Raw genomic sequence first — 16867 nt, 5'->3', positions numbered from 1 at the left:
TATATTGTCAGTAGATGTGATTTTTAGCTATTTTTTCCTCTATATTGCACATTTGATATGTTTAATGTCAGTTCAGAATAATAATCCTGATTCTTCTTCAGTCAGGAAGGAGAAAGGTGAAGATGTGCAGACAGAGCAGCAAGATGGAGGAGAGAGACTTTCAACACAGGAAAGACAGACAGAACAAAATCATGAGACAGGACAGGCCTTGAATTTAAGAGAGATTTGCTGCTGCAACTGTCATGAATAGGTAGGTTTTAGTCTGGGCCATATTTTTGTGGTTAGTGTAGTACACAGCTGAATCGCACACTGAGATGGTGTTGGTGTGTTGTTGGCTGCTTGGCACGCCACTGCCTTATCTTTATGATTTTGGCTTGAAGAAGCTGCATTGTACAAGCACACAGACTGTACAAGCAGCCCAGAACAGTCAACTGTGGAGTAGAGGATGATGTCACAGAAAGAAATGAAAACAAGAGCCGTCTTCTTCTCAGCAGAGGAGCAAACCTGCTGATTAGGGAAAACACCTGACCTGTATAATACGTGAATAATGTGATGTGAAGTAAAACTAACCAGCTACAGGTGAACTGGAGAGGTTTATCAATGAGCAGTAACTGACGAGCTCAGTGTGTTGTGAGAAAACACTGCTCACTTTCATCAGGTAAAGTCAGTAGAACAGCGCTGCTATAGATCACTATATCATCAGTTTCCTCATAACTGCAGTGGCACGGTTTAGAGTCCAACCTGTGGCCCTTCTTTCATGTCATCCTCTCTATGGTCTATGTTAGCCTATATTATACAATAACCAATGGTTAAGGTGCCAGCATTTGTTTTCCTTCTCTGATTTTGTGTGTAGGTTTGTGTGTCCCCCACTCATCATACTGTCAGTGGATGGATTTAGAGTTTCTTACAGGAAGAGAGGAAACTCTGTCAAACACCGTAAGGTCTCAGTGAGAAGTGCGATTATTCATTTATGGAGAAATCAGTGTGAATAGACAATCACTAACTATGTAGTCTCATTAGTGGGTGACAGTGCTAATTTAGGTGCATGTTCTGTTCTGTTCTTCTTTTCAGCAACATGTAGAACCCATGCTCCGTACATGAGAACTGTTTATCCCTCCTTTACCAACTTCTACTAGCTGGCTGCAGTATGGCACCGGGGCACTGCTGTACCTACCCCTCTAAAGCTTAGTGTTAGCTTCCTGTGCTAACAGTTGTGTTAAATTGAAATTCAAAATTACATTATGGAGGCTGGTGTGGCCTATGCCTAAACTAAATTAGACTGGAACCATAACTGGACCGAATTATTGTGATAACAATAGAAAATACAGCATGCTGAAATTAGCATTAAGCTAATTAAAGCCACACCTTTTTACACCATACAGGTCTATTAGAGTTTTTGTTATCGATCTATCTGGCTTTGCTCAGAAATACAACTGTGTGGACAGAATAGTTACTGTATATTTATTCACAAATCAGGGGCCAATAAAGGCAGGAAAGGCTTTTCCTTTGAAGCAAACTACTATAGGGATAACAGTACTCACTTCTAACAAAATAGTCTTTATCATCAATTAATTAACGATTAATGACACATGGTTATTTTTTTAACAAATACATTTTTTTATTCTGCATCTTAAATATTCCCAATAATAGATGACATTCACTTAAATGGGAGAGTGGAATTTTGGAATTTGGAATTTTAATTTATTTGTCTCCATACAGGTCAGCTGCCAATCACTAGGCAAACATAAATAGACAACCATTCACATTAACAGGAAATTTAAAGTTGTCACTTAACATAATCTGTATGTTTTTGTTCTGTGGGAAAAACCAGAGCACCTGGAGTAAACCCATGCAGTTATGGGGAGAACATTGTGTATGGTGACAGTGCTAACCACTGCACTGCTGTGCTGCCCATGATAATGCACTGTTCTCGGACCTTTGCACACCTCTGTATCTTCAATCAAGTGTGGTGTGTCTTTATTCAATAACATCTACTCTACAACAACTTATTTTCTTGAACTTTCGTGAGAAGAATTGGCATATCCTCCTGATAAACTTATTTCGGGTTTTGACTTCTACAAATCCTGTGGTTCCTTCATAGGTGGCAGTTTTGTCCCCATTAGAACCATGACTAACAGAGGCAGGTGAAGTTGCCTCTGTCAGGCCAGGTTTCTTATCAGTCTCAGCAGCAGTGTTGTTATCTATGTCAGCTTTCCCTGGTGGTCCGTTATTATTGTCAGCAGCAGTTCTGTCAGCTGTAGCTTGGGCTCTGGAATTTGGACAAGTGTTGTTGGCTTCATCCATATGTGATGACATATGAGGGTTGGGGTTAGCATCACTAGGTAAGTGTTTCATGGAAATGAAACGGTGCCCCAGTGCTTCACTGGGGGTGATTCTTTTTTCAGGATCTACATGCAGCATCCGTTTGAGGAGGCCTAAAAAGTCCTGTGTGTTGTACTCACTGGTATCCTGCACCTCAAAGTGAGCATTTGCCATGTCATCAACACTGTTAAATGTGTAAGAAGAGCCCCTACGCACATTGGTCATGGAGCCTTGATTCTTGCAACACGGAAAAACGCACTCTGTTTTCAGCTGCCATGAAGGACTGGGGGAGTCTTGGTCTTTGCTGAAAAGGTCTCTGGTATAAATTCCAGAATTCAGCATACGATCATTAGGTTGACCCTGCATCTGCATGATGACTCTCATTACCTCAAGTCTGCAGTGTAATGGATACGGGTCCTGGCCGAGGTACATGAAGGCCAAAACGCAGCCAAGACCCCACATGTCTACAGCCTCGTTCAGTGGAAGGCCCAACATGACTTCAGGGGCCCTGTAGCCAATGGTCTGGATGACAGTGCCAGCTTGCATTTTGGAGATTGGAATAGCCAAACCAAAATCAATCAGTTTCACCTTGAATGGCTGCAGCTGATGATTGACTAACATTATATTGTCTGGCTTGATGTCTCCATGTGCCAGACCTATGCTCTTGAGGGCATCCAGAGCCACCAGCATCTGTTGTGCGATCACTCGAATCTCAGACAGATACAGTGGCTTGGAAGATATCTTCTCTATTAAATCTTCAACACTTATGTCCAGCATTTCAAATGCTATACAAACATGTCCTTTGTGCTCAAAATGCTCAGTAAACTTGATCAAATTGTTCTTGTCTTGGTCAAGCTTCCTGAGTTTTTCAAGCATGGTCACCTCTCTTTTACCAACCCAGGTCTCATCTTTCCTCACAATCTTCACAGCCATCTTCTCCTTTGTGTCTAATTTTATGCACTGGACCACTTGCCCAAACGCCCCCATCCCCAAGAACTTCCTTATGAGGTACCCACTTTGTTTGCCAGAAAGAACATCATATTTTTCTATCTGGAGGTATCCATTCTCAGAATCATGACTAACGGGTGAAGCAGGTGAAGTTGTCTCAGTCATGCCAGTCGGTTTCTTATCAGTCTCAGCAGCAGTGTTGTCATCTATGTCAGCTTTGCCTGGTGGTCTGTCATTATTGTCAGCAGCAGTTCTGTCAGATGTAGCTGGGGCTCTGGAATTTGAACAAGTGTTGTTGGCTTCATCTAAGCCAGCTGTGTGTGGTGATTCATCATTAGTGCAAGCAACAGTTTCTTCATCAGCTGTAAGTGGCTCATCTAAGCTAGTGATGGATGCTCCATTCCAACTTAAAACTTCGCTGGATGTGACAAAGCGCTTGAATTCAACTGATGATTCCTCCAGTTGGCACTCTTTTATCTTCAAATAAGATGATGACACATAAGGGTTGGGGTTTGCATCACTAGGTAAGTGTTTCATGGTAATGAAACGGTGCCCCAGTGCTTCGCTGGGGGTGATTCTTTTTTCAGGATCTACATGCAGCATCCGTTTGAGGAGGCTTAAAAAGGCCTTTATGTCTTCATACTCAGTGGAAGTGTTCATCTCGGGGTGAGTCTTAGCCATGTCATCAAAACTGGTAAACATGTCAAAAGCACCCCCACGCCGATTGGTCATGGAGCCTTGATTCTTGCAACAGGGGAAAATGCACTCTGTTTTCAGCATCCATGAAGGACTGGGGGAGTCTTGGTCTTTGGTGAAATAGTCTCTGGTATGAATTCCAGAATTCAGCATATGATCATTAGGCTGACCCTGGATCTGCATTATGACTCTCAACACTTCAAGTTTGCAGTGTAATGGATAGGGGTCCTGGCCGAGGTACATGAAGGCCAAAACGCAGCCAAGACCCCACATGTCTACAGCCTCGTTCAGTGGAAGGCCCAACATGACTTCAGGGGCCCTGTAGCCAGGGATCTGTATCATGGTGCCAGTGCGTACTTTGGAAATTGGAACAGCCATGCCAAAATCAATCAGTTTCACCTTGAATGGCTGCAGCTGATGATCGACCAACATTATGTTGTCTGGCTTGATGTCTGCATGTACCAGACCTAGGCTCTTGAGGGCGTCCAGAGCCACCAGCATCTGTTGTGCGATCACTCGAATCTCAGACAGATGCAGCGGCTTGAAAGTCATCCTCTGTATTAAATCTTCGATACTTATATCCAAAATTTCAAACACCAAACAATCATGTCCTTTGTGCTCAAATTGCTCAGTAAACTTAATCAAGTTGTTCTTGTCTCGGTCAAGCCTCTTGAGTCTATTAAGAATGAACACCTCTCTTTTAGCAGCCCAGGACTCATCTTTCCTCATAATTTTGATGGCCACAATTTCCTTGGTGTCTAAGTTTATGCACTGGACCACTTGCCCAAATGACCCCCTCCCTAGGACCCTCTGTATGAGATAATTACTTAGAATACCAGACAGAACATCATATTTTTCTATCTGGAGTTGTTGGTTTTTAAGACAAACAGAGACAGGGAAAGTTGCCTTATTGATGCCAGGTGGTTTCTTATTGGTCTCATCAGCTGTTTCTGCAACAGCTGTAAATGGGATGGGTTTGGCATCCATCTGGAAATGTCTGTTCTCTCTGTTAGCAGGTATTAGCACGTGCTAAAAGGTATGATATAAACTAAATGGACTGCAATTTCTTCTCTTCTCTCCAACTCTCATGTGGTACTGACCAATTAAAAAATGTGCCAGTGTGTGCAGAGCATTTTAAAACAAAAAAAGCCTTGGTGGGGTAATAGATATGATTTACAAACTCAATGAGCAACATTCTCAGAGGCCCCTCAGGACATCATCATTAATCATAGCACTTGTGATGACAAATTGTGATGTCATAGAATCCTTTAAGGTTGTAACATAGAAACCTTTGAAGTAGTGACATCATAGAATCCTCTGAAGTGATGTCACGGACTGCACAATGTCAACAGTCACACTGTGGCTATGTTCACAATGTACACACACAGGTCCACACACTAAGCGATGGTTTACACAAGTTCACCTGGAACTCTCAAGCCTCAGGTAAGTCTGCTTCTCTCTGCCGCTGGTTTTTCACATAGGACTAGACTGGGTTAAAGTTAGCATTTAAGAAGTCAGCTAGTTAACCTGTACTTCAAAACCTGCCCATCCACTCCTGCACTGAAAACCAATGAAAAAAAAAAAGAAAAAAAAAATGTGGAGACTGACATTGAAAATCATAATAAGCCTACAATTTTTTTTTTTATTTAACAAGATAAAATTATAGTTTTTTTCAATGCCAGTGTTTTACCTTCCAGTTGAACCTTTTCCAGTACCAGTATTTTTTCATTGCCAATAAAACTTTTTCTTTTTCTAGTACATGTTTTTCAATGCAATTTCATTTTTCTGTGAAAGTATTAAAACACATTCTCTGTTGTACAATTCTTATAATTAGTATATTTTTTTTATAGAATACAATAAATTTACCCAAAGATTCCAATATATAAGAATTACAAATCAAAATGATTATTTTCTATAGATTTTCTGACTTCTAAAATCATGCTTTCTGTGCTAAATGCAATGTTCCTTATCGTATTTACAGTGTAGCTTAATCCTACACGAGTGTTTATTGTTGCTATGGCAACAGAAGACAATTACAGTCTTTACTTTCTTGGTTAATGTGCTGTCACAGTTTCGATTATACAGATTAGAAAAAGAACTGTTTAATTCACTGAGGAACTATGCTAGCGTTTTAGTGTCGCTGGCTTCCAAAACATGCTGTTACCTAACGTTATAGTTCCCTCAAACAATATAACAAAGCACAATACAATAGAGTAAACAAATCAACTATGAAGAGGACACTAACTATAAATTTGAAGGTGCATAGGTGACATTTACCCTCAAGGAATAAATGAAACAAACAACAACTTAGCTTTACTCCGGGTGTAACTGCCAACTGAAGAACACAGAGTAACCCCATAGATACTGGGCTATGCTAACTTTGGTTTGAACTCTTTAAGGAGCCAGTATACTCCATCAGTAATGCTTGTCAGAAGGTTAAATCCTCAGATCTTTTTTTCCATTATTTACACATATTTACAGTCACTCTATTTCTTTCACTCTGCATGTGACACTAAGCATGTCCTCCAGACCAGAGAATGAGTGCGCCACTGTCCCCATTTTCAAACAAGGCCATGATGGTCTGCTCCTTCTAGTGTGTGTGTTTGGATCAGGTATAAAAACTTTTGATTTCCCAGCAGGTCATATAACCTCGTTCAGATAGAGTACACTCTTAAAGGTCAGTAACATTAAATTCACTAATCGAATTGAATTAATTTTACACTGAAATGTCACTGTTTTAAATACTGGTTTTATCAGACCATAGGTCAATCACAACCACACATATTAAAGGATAATTAAGTTTTATATGTTTTTATATATTTAAGTTTGTCTGTACAAAAGTATTTCTCGCTGCACAGGGAAACTGTGTGCACAGCTACAGTGTGATGGATGTTGACAACACACAGATTGGTATCACTCTAAAGTCTGACAACCTTGTTCCCACATCTCAGCTATTACAGTTTTTTGTGATTGCTTACACACTAAAAGTGAATGCTTAGACTAAAGCGTTAAAACCTTAACTTTTGAAATCATGCCTTAAACAAAGGAACCAAATGTACAAACACATTTTCTGCTTTTAACTTTGTTTTTAATTCAACTCACTTGTAAAAAACACTACACGCTTGTTCTTACGTTAGACACTTCATTCAAGACTTAAATCTTGTAATCATTGGGAAAACACTTCTTTTTCAAACTGCAAAAGACACCTGGATTTGGCACCACACACACACACACACCTAAAAACTTTAGCAGAAATTGAACACCACTCAGTCTGAGCCTTAGTGCTGCATGTAGAGCTTCTGTGAGAACTTTGAAAACATGGAAACATAAACTGTAAAAACCTGTAAATTCTGCTGTTCTGTAAAAACCTGTCCTGGCAAAATGAGTTGTTTTTTCTATTTCTATTTCTGTTTTGTGTGAAGCCTGGATGACAAAATTAAAAAAAAAGATGTACAAAGTTGTAAAGACAGCAGTGTTTTGTGTTGTTGCGGCTTTGAAGGAGAAATTCAGATGGTGCGTGTGTGTGTATGGTTTCGTTCTAGAAATGCCATTTTGAAAAAGGATTGTCAGGTTTTGATTGCAGAGTATCATTTTGACATAGAAGTGAGATCTTAATCTCCAAGTCTTCTGTCTTATTTGGCTTGTGCGTGGAGTTTTGACACAATGAGCCAAATTGTGCAAAAAGTGTGTAAGAAATCACTAAAAACTTAAATCTGCTGAGTCCAGTGTTAGCAGACAAAACTAAGAGAATAAAATACAATACAATCATCCTTTAACTGAAATTCTCTAATATTAAAAAGTTAGTCTGATCTTTATAACCTGTAGTTGGTTAGTAACTTGACATCGACAGTGACTCATGGTAAGTTGACTGACTTGTTTACAGCTATATGAGCTGCAGGGTGTAGCCACCGGTCAGGGGTTAATCACCACGATAACTGGCTCAAGATTTAGTTTATCCTGAAAATATAAGAAGCAACATGTAAATCTATAGAAGTAAACTATCCTGAGGTCACACACACGCAGAACTGCCACACGTGTGACATCTGTGGTGATGTCATCACAGTCACATGATTGCTCATCAAGCATTCTACACTGGGTAAGTCACATGCATGTGTAACTGCTGTCAGAGGAAACATCATCACATCCACTGAAGAACAGCTCACTGAAGTCGTGGTTCATTTCAAACTCTGGAGCTGATTCAGTTTTCAGCTCAATAACTGAATTACTGTGCATTATTCTTCACAGAGACGGAGGAAGAAAGGCAGAAAACACTGATGTTGGTGGAAGATGACAGACAGTAAACACACAGACGGACAAGAGGTAACGGAGCGGTAACAGAAATGAGGACGAGACACTGCCCAGTCAAGACGTCCGAGGAGTAATATGATATAATAACGTTAGCGCCTAACGTCTATTGGTGGGTAAACCCTCTGTTAGCCTGCTGGCAGACAAGGCAGACAGCCAATTTACATGTATCCCAAATTTGACTCCTCATATTTAGGTTAGGATCATAGACTGTATATAAAAAGGCTAGGATACACAGCACTGACAGAGCCAACCAGCCTTCAAAATAAAAGCAGACCAACAGTCTAAAGCCCCAGCAGCAGCCTCTTGAGGCCACGACGTTCATTACACTCCACACTGTGTGCTTGCTGCAGCAGTTTCAGGACCATTTGTAGGACCTTAGTTTTTCACAACACTGCCACCTAAGGAAGTGGACAACAGGACGACATTTCAGTAAGAACATGGACAGCAATCAAAGAGTGAGTGTGACAGCTCTTACAAATATATTAAGAGTCGTGAACAAATAACTTTATTATTTTTACCCATCTACCATATCAATAATAATAAAATGATATATCATTCTTAATAATACACAACTGTGGCTCTGTACTGCAGCAACATTAAACTTCTGAATTATAGTTCCAGGGAAAGTCGTATTAAATTAGTATTAATGTTGTGAGTAATAAGTAGGCTAATGAATATTGAAAGGTCAGGAAAATTTGAAAGTCAGTAACATCTCTCTCTCTCTCTCTCTCTCTCTCTCTCTCTCTCTCTCTCGAGTCATTGAGGTTCTTTCATGTGTTTATTGTTTATTTATTATTGTATAGGTGTATATATATATATATATACAATAATAAATAAGCGTGTGTGTGTGTGTGTGTATATATATATATATATATATATATATATATATATACACATATACATACATGCATATATAGATTATAACGGTTAATGATCTTGAATCCGACCCATGAGTTGCCCTTGTGTCTTGCCTCTCTCCAAACTTTCGAATATCTGGTCGAGATCTAGTGACGCTAAAGGCCATATCATGTGATTCCATCTTTATTTTATCTCATAATTATCTAATTATGATGCAACTCCATGATGCAACCACAAGACAGAAAGTAAAAACTAGGGTCCTAGAAATGCAGTCTTGAAACTGCAGCCTTTGGTACTGCAGGAACATACTACTGATTGATTGAGCTAAACCCACAACAAGCCTTAATGTGTTTATTCCACTGGTTCAAATACTAAAATAGTGGATGTTGTGTTGAGGTGGAGAGAAAATGATACAGGATGATAATTGACTGATTGACTGAGTCTGACCGAGAGAGGATTTGGTGCCAACAAGAAGTGTCCACTAGATGAACTGACACTAAAACAGGCTGATCTCACAGGAACAGGGAGAAACCTGCAGGCAGCACATCAACACGCAGGAACATGACCGGAAACAAGAGCAGATGATCGCACAAGAAGCGGGCGTAAATACTGACAGGATAATGAGAAAACGGAGGGATCAGGTGTGTAGGCGGGCAGAAACACTGAGGTGAGTACAAAAGGGCAAGAGGTGAGAAAGTGGAACAGGGACATCTTGTGGGTCTAAGGAGAACGACCGGTGTGACAGGAGGAAACAGGGACCGAGGAGAATGTAGGGGCAGATCCTCACTTTGATATCATCCCTGATCATTTACAGGTAAAAAGTTCAATTCCAGATGGTGAAGAGAAGCATTTCTACTGAATCAATAAAGTGTGTTCATGGTTGTTTTTGTTAATACACATCCAATCATTTTAAATGACGAATGATCAATGACAACACTAATCCAATCTAACCCGAAAATTTCTGGTTTAAAACTCCAATCGTGTTTGATGTAGGATAAGATCAATATGATCAGCTGATCGGTCTGATGTTTCCTCACTCAGAGCAGAGATAAGGGAAGTGGACGAATTAGGAACTGGACTGTAGTAGGGCTGGACCATTAATCTAATTTTATTTTCAATTACAAGTTTGGCTTTTAATGATTATGAAAACAACATATTCGCAACAAATTTCATCCCCTTCAAAAACCATCTTCCTGGTTACGTTTTGGCATAGGTCAGCAATGTTCCTAAGACTGCGTCATCTTCAGCAGTTTGCCGGTTCAGAATTGCACCAGTCTTTAATTTCCTTGAACTGAATTACTGAGCAGAATATATTAAACATAGACCACAAGTTTTCAGTATGTTGGTGCAGTGCACTTCAACATATTTGATCAGATTTATTTTGGTCAAATTTATTTTTATTCATTTTTATATTATATATTTTATTGTATATATTTATTATATTATATATTATTTATTTATCTCCTTATTTTAGTTTTTCCGTTAAATTGTATTTAAAGTTCAAGAAAGTCCAGTGTTTAATAGACGTTTTTTTTTTAAAGTTCAATATAGGCGTGGTGTTTCCAAAGTCGATGAGTAATCATGTTAAATAATCATGAGCTCAATATTGATAAAAAACATCGTGATAATGATTTTTGCCATGATCGAGCAGCTCTAGACTGTAGCTATGGAAGTAGAAACTCCACCTTTACCTGTCGACCTCTACAGAGACTCTCCTTCCTCCTGAGAGCTGAAACATGTCTCACACACTCAGAGATGAACCCGTTCGTGTTAAACCACCAGAACTCACCTTCTGTTAGCAGCTGTAAGGTGTTCGTCTGTGTCGGTTTGATGTCCAGCTGAAGTTTCAGGTTCTCTGATGTTTCTCATGCCTCTGGAACAGAGAGAAGAGAACATAAAGTTTAGACAGTGATGTATTAAATCTAATCCTGTGGTCCATATGAATCCTCAGTGACTCACTGACCAATCAGAGCTCAGCATCACAGTCTAAGAGAAGAGCGACCTATAAAGACAGAGGAGGAGAAGGAGGAGGAGGAGGAGGAAGAGGGTTCATCACTCTCCAGTTGTCTTCTCTCCAGTGATGCAGAATAACAGGGAAATATGGTCAACACACACACACACACACACACACACACACACACACACACACACACGCACACGCACACACACGCACACACACACAGTAAGTGAGCGCTGTAACCCAGATTTCCTCTGCATGGATTAGAGACAGAGTTGTTTTCTGAATCTTTCCCTTCAACACGTCAGAGTCACAAATATCAACAACTTCATCGTTTTTTCTTGATGGTCATCACTCTGACGTCAGCTGTTTACTCCAGACAATTATTTATTTCTTGTCTGAAGCTAAATTATAATTATAATACGACAAGAAATTATGTTGATGTAAATGTAAATTAAATAAAAAATTAAATAAAACACATATTATATCATAAATTGTCTCAGATTTTTTTACAGGTTGCAATCATAACATTGAAATAATAATAATAGTAATAACTTTATTTATATAGCACCTTTTAAAAACATAGTTTACAAAGTGCTTTGACAATCAAGAGCAATGACAGTCAAAAGTAGGACACAAATAAGGCAGAGTTACAGAGGGAGGACAAACAATATGCTTCAATATAAACAAGGACAATTAGAGGGCGTAGATGCTGTATCGATAAAAACACACACACACACACACACACACACGCGCGCGCACTCATGCACACAAACAAATAAAAGGGCGATATGGAGACGATAAAAAGACAACATCACATAAAAGCAAGTCTACAAAATGAGTTTTAAGAAGTGATTTAAAAGAAGTTACTGATTCCGTCTTATCTGCTCGGGCAGGTCGTTCCAAAGTCGAGGGGTCCTGATGGCGAAAGCGTGGATAACATTGGGCTTTAAGCCTCGACTTGGAACGGCCAGAAAAGCCCAACATTTGTCCTGTAATTTTTCTGTAATATAATTCTGCAATATCACAACCTGCCCCTAGAAACTGCATCCTGTCCTTTACACTCATAACATTGTGCAGCTCCAGTGTTCACACCTGTAGCTCCCTCCTCCCACCTCTGTCTCATCAGCACCACTGTGCTGATTCAGCTCTGAGGCTGCAGAGGAATGTTACATGTTACAAACATTTAATATTTTCATTATTTGCATCAGCTGGCTGTTGTTGTGATGTTGTGACGATGACAGGGCTCCATCATGTGGTGACGCGTTTGGCAGCGGACACACACACAGAATGTTACTGTGCTTTTGCTCATCATTATGCTTCCTCTCCCTTCTCTGTCTCATCCTCAGCCCTCTGATGGCAGCGGGACTGCTGGTTGTCATGGAAACCGGCAGGTAATTGCTCTCCGTGGAAGGGCAAATGAGGAGGTGACCTCTCCAGGGGGGCAGCGGTGTTCTCCCACCACCATGACTGTCACTTCCTGCCCCTCACCAGCCTCCATGGAAGAGTCTGAAAGAATCTGTTTATGTTGCTGTTCTCTGTCACTGCTACTGTGAAGCGCCTGACAAGTCTTTGAGGTCACAGAGAAGAATTGCCCTGGGAGTTGCACACTTTTTGCACACAATTGTTTTTATTCTCCCACAAACACAACAGTTACACCTTCTTAAATTCTTCATCGCAGGTGCACAAATACTGTGTAGTCACTGACATAATATGCACATCTGCAAATCAGTATGTGAATTCATGCAATGAGAGTTGCACATCTGAAGAATATTTTCTCACAAATCAATTTTCTCTTGGATATTTTTGCAGCACCAAAAACTCTATCTCTGTAAAATGAGGAGCAAAAGTGATTTGTGTATCTGTGGAGCCGGGGGCCTGTTCTGTTCACAGATTGGAAAACTTTTGGCGAACTAGAGGAGTTCGTTTAGTCGCCTGACAGAGGAAACAAGACTAAGTCAAAACCGAGTATCTGTCTGGACCGCTTATGGTCAAATCATGGTTTTATTACTATTCTGTCCATGACTTCACATCATTTGATACAGGTGTATGAATGTGTTTTGCACCACATTCACTGCACCCGAAATACCTTCATAGGAATATTGCTTTGTAGTAGGAAAGTCATTTCTCTAATCTAATGAAACAAGCCTGTGAGGAAAAAAAACACTCGCTAACCTGCACTGTAACTGATGCTACTTCGTTTTAAAGCTGTTTCTCTCTGTCAGTTCTTTTGTTAATATTAAGGTAAAAGTCTGAAGGTGTTCACGGCTTTAAAGACAATGATAGAAGAAGTTGTTTCCATGTTTAGTGTATGTCCTCTATAGTTACACCAGAGACTTACTTAGACTTACTGTAACAGTAGGACTGCAGGAGGACCGCAGTCACTAAGGCCCTGTTCACACGTGCTATTAACATCCGTCTCAGGTGATCCGATCGCAAGTGAACAGCTCTAAGTTCAGGTGTGAACGCAGCCAAGAGATCCGATCATTCAGGCTACATTCAAACTATTACGGTTTCGCCTCCTGTCCACACAACTCAAACACAGAGACATTTAGAAGACGGAGAAAAAACGGAGACCTTTGGAAACAATGACGTAGACACCCACAGTCGCTTCTTGATGTGGTGTTATCAGCCTCCACAACCAGTGGTGAATACAGCCCCTCCTTACTTTACCTTACCTTCGCTCTCTTTCTCTTTCTCACTGTCACACACACATTGACAACAGACCTGTCTGTCGGATTGGCTAAAAACAACAACGCATACGTTATTATTCGCACATGAAGCAGGAAGTGAGATCTGATCACAAGTGGTCACTGAGACACATCTTAAGGCAGTTCCCAGCAGTCCAGAGGATCCTCACAACATAAAGGATGGTGAACGGACGGCAGCTTTTCTAGTCTTATCGAGCCACATTGACCCATTCACATGCACATTCTAGTGGTCGACAATCGGGCCAATTAATGGCCTTTTTTCATAATCGGCATTGGGCGATTGAAATGCTCACGAGGCCGATTAAACAAAAAATGTATGCAGACACCATAGACAGAGACTCTGTTCCCAGAGAGAGAGAGTATTCAGTGAGACTGGGAGCATTTATGAGAAGGAAAGGCTCAGTGGGGAAAATGCTGTTTCCTGCATTACAACTTACAGCTCATAAACTGGGACTGCTGACTAACTTTGTTTAAATGCTGCTACTCTGCACAGTACTGATATTGCTCATTTATTTTTTTATTTATATAAGTTTACATTTTTTTGTTCTCTCCCAAGTGCACTCAAACTTTATTTTCCATTCATAAGTTTTACAAGTTTACCTGTGGACATTTAAGTTAACATCTTTTAATTTAAAATAAGTGCACTGCAGACAGAGTTCAGATCTATTTGCAGACAATGCAAACAACATTTATGTTCAGCAATTTTGTGTCTTATTTGTTATTGTTATTAAATTCTTGTATTTTATCAGATTCAACAGGAATAAAAAAGATATCGGCTCTGTTTATCAGCCACAGGCCGCCCTGCTCTCTAAATATTGGCATCGGCACGGGCCTTTGAAAAACCCATATCGGTCGATCATTCGCACATTCACACGCTGATGCTACACTGAGCGAGATTCAGGGGCCAGTATCTTGCCCAAGGTTAGCGATTAGACTGATTAGTGGACGGGAGATCCAGAGGTTCATGTTCAACCATATAAAGGAGGAACTATAAGACACTAGAGCACTGCCTACTTACAGTAACGTTACTGTATTTGTCTGAGTCACAGTCAGCTGAATCACAATCACAGCTGGCCAAACAGTTTTCCATATTTATGATCATCATTGTAAAGCTGCACAGTCACAGAAATGTGTCTTTTGTCTGGATTTATGAGACACAGCCTGAGTTCACACACACACACACACACACACACACACACACACACACACACACACACACACACACACACAGAGACCTGCCCTAGATTCAGTTCTGCCTCTCCTCTCCTGTTTCAACTAATCAGTTGATAAATAAGAATGAACAGAAACGTCTTTATGTCCGTAGCTAATCCTACAAACTGTAATCACTGACTATGAAATCATTAACAAAAAGAAATATTATATCACAAGTAAAAATCCAACATTGTCAAAATACAGGCCTGATCATCACATCACCCGCACTGATGTTTCTCTACAGTCAATCCAGAGTAGAAACCTGGTAAATGGGCCGCAGTTATACAGCACTCTAGTCTCATTGACCACGTAAAGCATTTCACACCACAACATTCACAGTCTGACACACCAGGGCAGACTCAGGGCTCAGTATCTCGCCACTTTGACACACCGACTGGAGGAGCCGGGAATCGAACCACGACCTTCCGATCAACGACCTGCGGGACATCGACTGCCTGCTGAGCTTGCAGTGTTTATGCTAAGAAAGAAAATGGATGTGTAACTTAGAGGTTTTCATCCTACAAGTGTCACATCACAAAAAAAACAACTCCGACAAAGCTATACACAGATTCACCTAAAAATCAAAGTGTGTTTCACTGACCTCGTCTAATCAGCTCGCATCAAAACACAGCAGAAAACCACTGTCTATCCTGGGAGTGTTTCAGCCTCGTCACGGCTGACACTCACTGTGCTGTTAGAGGTGCAGTCTTTGCCTCAGGCTGCTCAAGGAGGCAGAAATGTACATCACAGAGTGGCTGCAGCCTGGAACCATTTCCTCATGTTCTTTATTTAATCTGAGTGTGTTTGTACTGTGGAGGCCTCTCACCGCTCCTGTTCCACCAGGACCTCCGCTTATTTCACCCTCTGTGGTCCTAGCAGGCGGCCGACTGCAGGCTGCCTCTGTCCACCGAGATGAAGCTGAGGCTGGTGGACAGAGGTGGAGCTGTCAAACAAAGAACCCACAAACTGCAGCAAACTGCAGCACTGACCATCTCTGAGGGGGAATGACTGACTTTTTAAATCTACCCTCATTGTTTCTTAGTCAGGGAAGATGCTTCCTGTTGTTTTTAGAAATAAAAAGACAGGATTGGACAGATGTAGTTAATGAAGTTAGTCGAGTTCGGCCGAGTTAAATTCATTGAATCTTGGTTTGTTTGTCTGTTAGGTTGGATGCCTATTTGTGTAAATATACATTTCTTGTCTTTTCTTTTTTTCTGTCTTGAAATTTATCTAACTTACTGTTTGAGTCCAAACATATTAATGCAACCAAGGTTAAAATAAATCTATTTTTCAGATTGTAAAATAGTTTTGGGAAATTCCATTGAATACATTTCGTTTTAAAAAATAAAAAAGGAAAAGGATGTTGAGAAAGGAAGAATTCTTGGCTATGCTGCTCGTTTGCTGCTGATAAAGTCTATTCAGACAGCAGATCAGGGATCAGTTTCACAGAGATATGTCAGACTGGTCTGTAGTGTTGGTCGTCTTCATTTTGCTCACAGATTAATCTAATACAAGTACAACTGTTTCACAGAAATAAAGACTAACTCATTTTAAGACATTAGATACCTTACCCCCAGGCTAATTCAGTCCTAAGACCAAGGTTACCATGGTAACAATCAGTGACACCTGCACTGAGCAGTGGCTCATAATTTGTGGTCTGCTAACATTGTTACAGAGAGAGCAAAGAGAAGGGAATTAATTTTCTGGAGACTACAGCCATCTTTTTCCAAATCAGATTTTTCTCTTTATTGTTTCACTCCTCAAGTCAAGTCTTTGTAACTGTTGAATTCTTCCAGTAGACAAACATTTTCTGCTGGAGTAAACGGAGCTGAGGGGTTGAATCTGGTTCCTCATT

The 16867-nt window shown here is 40.4% G+C and overlaps 2 protein-coding genes across 2 annotated transcripts in view; both read right to left on the bottom strand.

Moving 5' to 3' along the window:
• The window catches only part of apba1a (amyloid beta (A4) precursor protein-binding, family A, member 1a), a 48895-nt gene that overhangs the window by 22083 nt on the left and 9945 nt on the right, over positions 1-16867 (bottom strand). Inside the window, exon 2 of the mRNA XM_023397617.2 lies at positions 10922-11005. The gene's annotated coding sequence lies outside the window, so the exon portion shown is untranslated. The remainder of the gene's footprint in view (positions 1-10921; positions 11006-16867) is intronic.
• On the bottom strand, positions 1978-4953 carry LOC147817141 (uncharacterized). Its single transcript, XM_087171647.1, has one exon. The coding sequence runs from the start codon at positions 4951-4953 to the stop codon at positions 1978-1980; it is 2976 nt and encodes a 991-aa protein (XP_087027773.1).

This window comes from Seriola lalandi, unplaced genomic scaffold, assembly GCF_002814215.2.
Source record: "Seriola lalandi dorsalis isolate HSWRI2012SDOR001 ecotype SW California unplaced genomic scaffold, Sedor1 jcf7180002054883, whole genome shotgun sequence".
In the NCBI taxonomy this organism is placed as follows: domain Eukaryota; kingdom Metazoa; phylum Chordata; class Actinopteri; order Carangiformes; family Carangidae; genus Seriola; species Seriola lalandi.
Note: the sequence above shows the minus strand (reverse complement) of the source record. Positions and strands in the feature narration are given on the sequence as shown.